At 38.1% G+C, this 11,706-nt stretch overlaps 1 protein-coding gene across 2 annotated transcripts in view; it reads right to left on the bottom strand.

Annotated features, from left to right (window-relative positions):
- Positions 1–251: 251 nt before the first annotated feature.
- Positions 252–11,706, bottom strand: part of LOC124555494 (beta-1,3-galactosyltransferase 1-like) — a 73,298-nt gene continuing 61,843 nt past the window's right edge. For both annotated transcript variants that reach the window (XM_047129419.1, XM_047129420.1), the window contains exon 5: positions 252–1,999. In XM_047129419.1, the coding sequence (XP_046985375.1) occupies positions 1,588–1,999 (412 nt within the window). In that variant the 3' untranslated portion in view covers positions 252–1,587. The remainder of the gene's footprint in view (positions 2,000–11,706) is intronic.

Genomic DNA, 11,706 nt, shown 5'->3' with positions numbered 1-11,706 from the left:
TTTTTAATGTACTAGATCAACACTTTTCCGATATGTTTATTACCAAGTTCTCCACAATTCACTAAATACACACTATAGCAAAAATAATTCCAAGAAAACTGTCGAGCAGTAATATACAGCTGCTGACAATTTTAGCGATTAGCATAACAAAATAATTATGTAAATTTTGAAATATGAAGATTTTCCTAAATGCACAACCACTAAAAGGTCAACACTTTTATTATTATTATTATTATTATTATTATACGAGTTCTGCAAGGCAGCTGATTCACAGAGATATATTCACAAAGGTAAGAGATGAAATTGCAAATATCAGTACATGAAAAAGAAACCAGAAAAACAACAAAGAGAATCATTCAACTTCGCAGTTGCAACACGAAGGAGATTTTTTTAAATTACTTGCATTAAAATGTATACAAGGAACACTCGTAGTTGTGTTCAAACTGCCACAGTTAATTTAAAAATTATTGACTATGATACTTAGGAACAACGGAATAGTAATACTGTTGCATTTGTATATTCACAACTCTATTTTTATGGAACACAATTAGCAAACAATATTGTCAGAGTACAATGAAAGAAAAAAGCAATAGTCCCACAAATTTGCCATACACCCTTTTTCTAAAAATAAAAGTGGTGCTCTACAGTACCACATTCCAAAAATTTTCATGTTATCTTTCTCAAGACTTCTGAAACTCTCATTTTTTGTCACCTTACTTTTAATATCTGACGTTTTTTTTAAATCACTGATATGCAGGGGAAAAAAAACAACAGAAGCCTAAAATAGCAATAAATAAATAAATAAATAAATAATTGCAAAATCAAATGTTAGAGAATAACTTTTTATGTTGTGATTGCCAGTTGCTTGAGCTTAGGTCAAATATAAAAGATTTAAGAAAACAACCACAACAATAATATGGTACTGTTAGCTAAATAGTAAATCTGATATGAAATTTAATTTGGTAAATTACTCTCAGAGTGTATGGCAGACTGAAGCATCAATTGATCATTTCTTTCTTTCACAAAATTTTAATTCCAACCAGTCTCACTTCATTTCACTGCAATGCTCAATGTCTTCCTGTAAAAAAATATGAATGCATAAATACTATAAAATGTTTGCTTGGTTACACATCGTCAATGCATCCATTATTTCATACTTTGTACGACTAGTTCAGGCAATGGTGTCCAAAATGCAACAGAAACAGTGGACTAATACTATTTGTCCCTATCATTTGCTGGGACCAAAATATTTGTGCAAACTGAATTACAAATCTGACAAAATCCCTCAATCAGCTTCCTACAGTACTGGAGAGCTTATGACTGAGTACCTTAGGTTTTCGCATAAAAAATATGTAATCTCATACTTAAAAAAACTTAGTGTTCTGTAACATATACAGCCAACAATTTTCTGTTTTGTTTAAAATCAAATAAATCACTGAAACGTGAAGAGAAATTTCGCAAATAATCCTAATGGTAGCATGACAAGAAAGATAGCACACACACAAAATAAACACACATGTTCACACCAATTCAGCAGTATCACAACCAAGACATTTCCTGACTAATCATGTTCACATATACAGATAATTAAACACATTTATTTACTGGACGCCTCACTTTTGCTGTTTTCTTGTTGGGTCTGGAACTTGGTTTCTGCGATGCAGTGAAACTTGAGCAATCAAGATTTGGATCCCGGATGCGAGGCCAAATCTTCCGAAGCTGAGCACTATCCATGCGATGGCTGGTGATAACTGAACGATCACGCAACAAGCAAGGATCAATTCGACGACGTGCATATGTGAAAGCTGGATGATCACGTGGACGTATGCCTGCTGCTTTGGAACACAGTCCTGTCACATATACATCCTCCAAATGGAAGAGTGGCGTCTGCAGAGCGGCTTTGTACAGTCGTTTCATAACATCATTTGACATTACGTATCCTGTGCCTGACAGGTAATTTGGGTAAACTCTTCCAGGATACATATATCTCGGAGCATACCTGCACAGAAAGAAAGTTTCGAAGTGTTAGTGGATACATTATATATACTCTAGCTACCCCAGCAATTAAATAGCAGTGAAACTCGTATTATTCACTATGGTTATAAAACAGCTTGTGCCAAGTTACCCATGCTTATTTAACAAACAACACAAACCCTGACATAATGAAACTGTAGAAAGTTTTTAGGCATAAAAAGATGAAAAAAACAGCATATTTCACACACATCTTTTTCTGATAACAATCAGACAAAAACAAAGTTAAATGTTACTGTTTCTAAAAAGGAAAGAAGGAAAATTAGAGCTCAATAATGACAAACTAAGATTTTGGTGGATAGAAAAGAAAAATAGACATGCTCTGTTCAAAGGAAATATGTCAGTGTTTATATTAACTTATTTAAGCAAACAGAAAATGTAAGTCTCAATGGCTGAACAGGGATTTGAACTGCTGTCCTCCTGGGAATGACTACAGTGTCTAACCAATGCCCCATCTCATTCCATAGTGAAACCAGAAATGAGTATCCCAGTTACACAAACACCAATATGTTTCATGAAATTTAAATTATTGGTGAAACCTATGAAACAGGGCTAAAAAGCATAGGAATGAAAGAAATCACACTGGACATATGTGTTTCATAATCGAATGAAGAAAAAGAAGTAAAAACTGTTGAAAGATTACTAATGATCTTCATCACTTAATGATAGCACACAAATCAAAACTTTCAAGTTGGAGACAAGTTACTTGGGTTTGAGCTTTTATAATGATGCACACACTTTAAGAATATCCAGCTGGATGGAATATATCACAGCAGGTGAAACCCAGAAATTTGTTTTGGACAAAAACCAATCAACAAAAACTAATATAATATCACGCATGTAACGGAAGTATAACAGGGACTCTGATGCTGGCAGCCATTTAGCCATTTATTATGTCTTGTAGTATGACAACTACAAAAGCAAATGCAGCAAAACGAAGATGGAAAGATTTTCTTTATTCTCTAAATCACTTAGTGCAAATGCTGAGATGGTTCCTTTGAATAGGTAACAGAAATTTCCTTCCCCAACTTGAGCTTGTCTACTCACATCACCATTCACGGCACAAATGATGAATTTAACAAGCAACACACAGAGAGTGTTTCTCTCTCTCTCTCTCTCTCTCTCTCTCTCTCTCTCTGTGTGTGTGTGTGTGTGTGTGTGTGTGTGTGTGTGTGTGTGTGTGTGTGTGTGTTCTTGCCCTACTGATACTTTGTGATGACACAAATCTAAGTTTATGTGCCAAATCTAAGTTTATGACAAGTGTCTGTCTATCCTCACACAATTTATATCTATATAACAGTTAAGCATTTTATAATTTGACACAACAGTTTCACAAAGATTCACAGTGAAGTTAACTTGTAAAGCATATTTTTAAAATTATGAAAATTCTGGATTCACAGTAAATTCTAGTAACTGACTGGTCTTTATTAGCTGAGTCTATTTCTATTTTTTCTAGCTTGTAGAGTTGTTTTTCAAGTGGTGGTATTGTTTGGTTGGGATAGATTCTGTTGTTCTGCAGTATGCAGTATGCTGCTATTAAGAATGTTCAGCAGAGTGAGTGTATGATCACGAAGCAAATGATACTTTCGGCACATCTGATGTGAGATGATTAATTTTCCTGAAAGAGTCTAATTAAACAGAGAAGTGGAATTTTTTGATTCAAGAAAGGAAATATATAAAAAAAATAAAGTGAACAACTGAAGAATCCCACCATCCTCATTTGGTCAGGTTCATGTCATTCCGTGTCAAACCTTTAGGCATAGTAATATTATAGTAGTGGTGACCCACAAAAAGCCACAAGTTTTGGGTAATGGGATGGATACAACAATGTAGATGGCAATTTGATAGGGAATTCTATATTTTGGCAGTGAAGATTACATCTGGCAGCAAAGGCCAGGTTATTCAAGCATTTTGACTCTGATAAATACAAGCGAGAGAGAGAGAAACTAATTATGGAGTAAAAGTTTTAGGAATATGAATTCACAAAGATACATGAAGAAGATGCATGGGAGAATAATCAGTTTCAGCTGCACATGCCAACACATATTTGAAAATAAAGTAGTCCAAGGGAATCCCCACAGAATATTAGGTAAATGTTTAGGTGTGTTATGGAGGCTCTAAGGCAACTGAGGAGCAAAAGAGATAGGAGAAGGAAGAAACTAAATAAAGGATGGGAAAAAAAAGGACCCACACGAAGTGAGGCGAAGAGCAGAAGCAGGAAGGTGAGTATCAAACACCAGGTATAATTATGCATACAGAGAGAAAATTGCTGGAATCAGGAAAGAGAAGAAACAATGACAGGATAAGACAATGACAATGGCTGAACAACTAGTTGCAAATTCTTTTAAGAAAGATGGAAGAGCAAACCCTGTATGATAGAGGAGACAAAAATAACAGAAGACACTCTCGGAAAAGAGAGCAGGTAAACCAACTTGAAAATAAGGGCATGGAAAGTCAGGGGAAGTGGTTCAACAAGTTGATTTTGGAATCAACGAACTATTTTAAGTGAAGAAGAATTTATGCAACCCAAATATATTTAAGCCAGCCATTTATGAAAGAAAAGTTTCTTTTCAGTTCTTACAGTCACCCAGAACTCAATAGCAGAGTCCTATAAAACATACTATACACTATGTTTATGAAATACACACATCGAGTTTACTGTAAACTGATTTTCCAATATGGTATGTGGTTATTCATGCATATACTCCAATACTGATTCCAGAAATTCAGTTTTGATTGGTGGATTTCATCTTCTATACGCAGTATTCACATTTACGTAATGTTTGGGTGGTAAGGTGGCTACTTTCTTTTTGAAATGATGGTTAATGTGGACAAAGCAATTTTATGTGGAAAGAAAAAGGATTTGATTGACTTGAAAAATATTAATTTTCTACATTTAACTGAAAAAAGTACATTTCATTTTCACTGCGTAGTAGATGGAGACGTGTAAATGATGATATCTTTGATGAAGTAGAAAAATCAAACTGACTAGCAATTCTATCTAGCTGGCTAATTCCTAAACTGGTAAAAGCTCCCATAAACAGTGAACAGTGAGAGTGAAAAAACATTAGCCAAGTCTGTGTTTAGGAATATGAATGTGTCTTATTCATTTTGAAGTTTTCTAGCTGTTCCTAGTTTCCAAAATGCTGAAGTGCAATAATCTTCCTTGTTGATGAATTCACACTAAAACTGGTCTTAAGCAAGTGCCTAACTCAAAATTTGCAAGAAGTACACTCTCCTTAGTTCTCACCAATATAACAGTATGAGGTGATGAACCAGTTGGACATGGGCTAGAGCTAACAGACCAGGCAGTCATTTAGATGGAGCAAAGCCAACCAGTGGTGCAGGGATACTGAGTAATGTGTTCTGAACGGGCATCAATAAATAAAACAAAAGAGTGAATGGAATTTCACAGTATGTGGCATTGTATACTTTGCGTATACCACAGGACAGGTTTTAGTCTGAGAATACTATTCTGTTAGTAAACATGAAATTTATTATGTTCAGACAGAGGGAAGCAGCATGGTCAGTGGTTACATACCAGGCTTCAAATCTAAGAATCTGGTGTTTGATCTCAAGTCGATCCTTGGATTTTTTTCTGTCACTTATCACTTCCTTCACTTCTGGCAATGATTTGTTAATATGAAAAATGTGTAGTTACACTGGGGCATAGAGTGCATATTAAAGTGGATAAGTCAGGTTGAAGCTCAGAAGAAAAGAAGGATGCATCAGACAGCAGGACCACATCTAGTAAAAGCACTGCAGCATTTAAATCAATTTTCAGGCTGTGGATGGCTTTCCTTTTCTGTATCAGAATTAAGATCCTATGCATAGCTGGAGAAAAAACGTGGAGAAGAGGCATAAATTTAATTTTTTTCTTGCATGAAAATAAGTATTATTTAGCAACCACTGAAAGTTAAAACTAACAATACTCCTGAACTTTAAGTTTAATCACAATCTTCAAGCTTTTCCACACCCTTTTAACAGTTTCATCACCTCAGAAATCAAAATTTACTAATAGCCTGCTACATAAAGCCAGTTTTATACATAATTCACAACAATGAATTTAGAACAAAATTTTCTCCATACATGCAAAAATATCAGAGATTCTAAACTATTTTCTTCTTCTCTGCATTTCTAATGCCTGAATAGCTACATAAATACACAACATTAAGAATATCTGATGAAAAAGCAAGGCCATAAGCTTGATTCAGATGTCTGAAGTCTTGAAGAGAAATACTTCAGGCAGGCAAAGGAAATATTAAACACACTGTGTTACACCTTCTGATTAGACTGACTCCTCTTTGGGCCCCAGATCTAAGTATGTGTATCTGGGATGACAGACAACAGCTGTGTAGATATTCTGAAGGGATTCAAACCTCTTTAGTGGAAAAGCTACTTTTCGTCCAAGTAGCCAACTCAATAATTAGTTATTTGCTGTTGTGCCACTGAAATCAGTTTGGGTTTCAGGTTTAAATATATAGTGAATGGTTATTTTCTGACTACAGTGCTGATGGATCAGCAGCACAACCACTCAAAAGATAACATGGAAACACTTTCAGCACTGTTTGGTTGAAGGACTATAAGCATGATTTTACAAAAGCTTTCTTTGTTATGTAGGTTGCACAAGTTTAACTTTTCTCTTATGTATTGTAAATAAACGTGATGTGCAATATCTAATAAATATAGACAAAAATATAAAACAATAATGAAAAATAAGCTTTTAGAAATGGCACCAAAACTTGGAAATGAAACAACACTGTAATCTGCAAACAACAATTCACCATCATGCTCCTCAAATCACTGTAGCATGATTCTGGCAGTGTGACATGGACAGTTAACCTGCTAGAAGATGCCATTGATGTTGGAGAAGATGTCAAGCATAAAGGGATACAGGTGATCTGCAATACTATTCATGTAGTCCATAGCTGTCATGACACCTTTGATTGCTACCACAGATGAACATCCTCCATAGCATAATATGGCCTTCAACATGCTGCATCTGTGGTATGGTGCATGTTTTGCACACCCATTCACCTGTATTACAGTGTATCTGGACATTACCATCCACCTGGTGTAAAAAGAAACATAATTCATCAAATCAAAGGGTACACATCCACTGAGTCTTGATCCACTCTTTATAATCTCATATCCACCGCAATCACAACTGATGATGATGTTGGGTCAACATGGGAACATGTAGGAGATGCCTGCTGCAAAGTTTTGTGTTCAACAATGTGTGCTAAACAGTGTGTTCTGAAACACTTTTGCTTGCACCAGCATTATACCCTGACAATACGACAGATCTGCCACAGATCACCTGCCTATCCTGTCATATGAAGTAGTAAAGCCTCCAAACTCCACGTTCTTCGATGAAATTGCAACAACCAACACCTTGTTGCCCGCTAACGATTTCACCGTGCTTCAACTACTTTTCACATATGCTCATGACAGTTGCATGCAAACAGCCAACCTGCTTCACTGTTTCCGATATGCTTGTGCCCAGCAGTTGGTCCATACTAATCTGCCCTTTGTGAAAGTTGCTTATGTCAGTGGATTTCCCTATTTTCAGCCTGTATCATCAGTAGAATGATTCCCCATTCACCTCTGCTCTACTTATATTCTTTCCTTATCATGTCACATGTTCACAGCAACAACAGGCAGCACTGAATCTCAAGGTGTGCAGTGGGCATAGTTTTGGCTCATCAACATTATTACTATAATACTACTTCTTCTACTTTTTTTTCCTGTGTAGTAAAACATTTAACTTTACAGGAAATGTTTACGGCACATTTAGTGTGCAGATACAGCTACAATTTTGGGTATCACATGGAAGTTTACAGTCAGTAAGGTCACAGTTTAATAAAGGAGTCTTTTGCACCACACATTAACTTTTTTTTCTTGGGAGTACATCATTCCTCTTTTCGGTCTTTTATTCTACATGAAGTATTTTTCTGATGTCCTTTTACCTAACTAAAAGGTTACATAGGAAACACCGGGGCAATACCTATTTGCGCAGTGACAGATGTAACAGTAATAACTTGTTTCAACTCTTCATTTACATGCGTTGGCGTGATGACAAGCTAATCAGAGAGGCTGACACATATACGGGAATTATTTTCTACTCATGTTCAACAGACTTGAGCTATTGTGCAATCTAACAAACCCTCATGGATTTCATAATGAAGAGGAAATCAATACACGAACAGGCAAATAGCTTGGAGGTGGTTTCTGCACTGAAGTATGAAGATCACTAACAATGTATTAATTTCCCTACATCGATCTTCTCAGAGGATACCTGCACAGTGAGCACCAATGCTCTTCCCAACTGTAGTGTCACTACAGAAACTAGCAGCTCAGTTGCAGAAACCATATGAAGCTGGCAGGTACCAAGGTGTCGGCATGCCACTTGCACCAACAGGGAAGCTTATACATTGTGAGACACTGGTGTCTACCATAAGCAGTGATGCTGCACTAAATGGGGAACATGTTGCTGAGCGGGCTTCATTGTGTGAGCATTCCTGGTGCAGACATCATTGCCTGCATTCCTGGATGCCGATGTACCTGTTGACCTACTGGCTGCCAGCTGGCCAACTCAGCATACCATGCACCATCTTCATCACATGGAGAAGGGGAGGGGGGGGGGCTCGCAGATGGGATGGTTACAATTAAACTTTCGCTTGAAACTTTCACTACTTGAGCCACTGTAGACAAAATACTACTTATCATACGGGCACACACCTTTATGGGAATGACATTCAGACTGTGCACTGCCAGATTGGCATTGTTAGTAGTGGCATGACTTGCCATAAGATGCCAGTACTGGTGCGGCAATGTAGGGTTGAAACAAAGTACCAGTGTGAATTACAATTACACACAGTCAACAGGAGTCTGGACAGGGTAAGCAGGACTTTAGTAACAAAGCTGTTTCATCAAAACATCAGCAATAGTATTGCTGCTGTTCGTGAGTATTGACATGTTACAAGAAAACAGAGTAGTCCTGTTTCCACACCAAGGTCAAAGACCATGATTCATCAGATCAAAATTCACTGGCGATTTGGGATCTGCTTCTGGGAGAGGCTGATGGCCAACTGCGCCACAAATTGTTGGAGAATACACTGTTACCATGGCTGTGAATGCTGGACACAACGTGCGATCTTCAAGCAGTGTGAAAACTGTGTCGTGCTAATTGAACATTCCATGGTCTACCATTCACAAAGTGCTGTGAACAATTGTGAAATGGTAACTCTATGGTGGTTCCAGGCTGTCGTAGATGCAGATGGTCAACGCACTGAGGAATGTTTGTAACCTGGAATGTAAACATGGTACACAAGTAACAAATGTTACCCTCTCATGTGGAAATTAAGATGTGTTTATTTCAATAGCTTATTCATTGTCTCTCTTCTGCATGCCGTTACAAATGTTTCAACAAATTTTCTTTGTCAGAAGAGCAGATTAGTGTTTAATGTCTCATCGACAAAAAGGTCATTGGAGAAAGAGCACAAGCTCGGAGGAGGGAAGAACAGAGAAGGAAAGCAGCTTTTGCCTTAAGTGATTTAAGAGAAACCATGGAAAACCTAAATCAAGATGACCAGACGCAGGTTTGAACCATCATCCCAAGAATGCGAGCCCAGATTGCTAGCCACTGTGCTACTCCGCTCGGTGAAGTTTCATTGTCCTACAACAACTCGTTTGTCATGGACACCCTCTCAAGTAGTGAAAGCTTGATTGTGAACATTCTGTATCTGACTTTTGATGCTTCTCTCAGCTGCCATTGGCATGCATCCCCACCACAGTCCACCACCACTACCCAACTCTGCACTGATGTGGCCCTACATTGAAGGTCCATCTCAATTGGTGTCAGAAGTTGACCTCCACACAGCATAATGGCACAATCATAGCTCACACTGTCATAACTGTGGGGTGAGTGAATAAGTTGACTGTTTCTACTGCTATGTGCAAAGGAAATGGGGTCAAAGGCAGAGGGTTTTTAAAAAAACTTGTGGGACATGCTAATAAAGCGTTTAGAATCAGATGAGTTTAGGAGCAATACAAGGAAACAGAATTTGCAACCCATATGGTGTCTTCAGTGTAATTTGTCTGATCGCATTGCACTGTGTGTCAAGACAGTGGCCGTAGTGTGTGTTACTTATTACCAGTATTGCCATATGGCTAGACAATGCATGGAGTCAAGATGGCTTGTGATGAGACATAGTGTTTAAATTGTTATATTGTAATTGTGAATGTTTGAGTTATTGTTGACTGATACTGTACCGTACTTAATTATGTATTGGGATAAAGATTCCACAATGATAGAGTCTGGAATGCAGAGTTCTGTCCAACAGGACATGACACAGAATTTACTTAATGAGATAGCACAACTGAGAGCAAAGAAGACACAGTTGCTGGGGCAACTTTTAGCTAAAAATGAGGAATTAATGTTAGTCAGTTTGGCTGATCCGCGGATAGATCCAGCCACCTCCGGCTTAACTACTCCTTTTTTCTGGTATGTGAACTGAGGGCTTAATGTCTTTCTCGGATGACTGGCATCACCAGGAAAGTTGGAAGGTTGGACGGATAATCAATTGCTGCAAATAATGTAATTGCAGTAGCTTGGGGAGGCAAAAATGTTTGACAGGTGTACTGAGAGGTTGAGGGATTCACAGACGTTTAAGCAGTTGAAGGAAGGCCTCCTACAGTGATACAAAAAGCAAAATACTGTGAGATTTTCCAGCAGGCAGTTAAATAGTGTGACAATGGGGCATAATGAAATGGTGGAGGGTTTCCAAGACAGAATACGCAAGATTAATGTGCAAACATACAAACTAGGGGAGCATGATGAGGCAAATAGATTATACTCCAGGAAGCTGAGTATAGTGCACTTGACATCTTCATGAGGGGCTTGTCACTTGATATGTTAAGAAGGGCTTGGGCAGATACCCCGAAACACCTGTACCTACTGGCAGATTGGCTGCTGAGTTTGAAGAAATTTACTTAGCAACAGGACTGTGGGACAAGTGAGTAGTATTTTCCACTAACTTGATATGTTATAGGTGTGGATGATTGGGACATGTCCACAGGCAGTGTAGCCGGTCTCAATGGGGTAAGAATGGTAAGGGTACGGACCAAATCAGATTATGGGAGTAAAGGTGGGAATAGATATGGGAAAAGTGGACAAGCAAAAAGGGAATCCAAGTCTGGTATATGGTACAGTGGGAGTTGCAGTTCTTGTTGGATGCAGGGGACACATGTGCCGATGGTTAATTGGAACCTCGTAGGTCAGAAACAATTAAATCGGCCACGTTATAGGTTGTGTCGGGTGGGAGAGAATGTTTTGAAAGCATTAGCATCAGTGTTATCATATTTTCAGTTTGGGGTTGTTCTGAAACTTCCTACCAGATTAAAACTGTATGCCGGACCGAGACTCGAACTCGGGACCTTTGCCTTTGGCGCGAAAGTGCTCTACCAACTGAGGTACCCAAGCACGACTCGTGACCTGTCCTCACAGCTTCAATTCTGCCAGTACCTTGTCTCCTACCTTACAAACTTCACAGAAGCTCTTCTGCCGACCTTCCAGAATATGCACTCCTGGAAGAAAGCATATTGTGGAGACATAGCTTAGCCACAGCCTGGAGGATGTTTCCAGAATGATATTTTCAGTCTCAGTTGTTAGAG

The sequence above is a fragment of the Schistocerca americana genome, chromosome X, assembly GCF_021461395.2.
Source record: "Schistocerca americana isolate TAMUIC-IGC-003095 chromosome X, iqSchAmer2.1, whole genome shotgun sequence".
Classification (NCBI taxonomy): Eukaryota; Metazoa; Arthropoda; class Insecta; order Orthoptera; family Acrididae; genus Schistocerca; species Schistocerca americana.
This window is presented reverse-complemented; position numbering and strand designations above follow the sequence as displayed.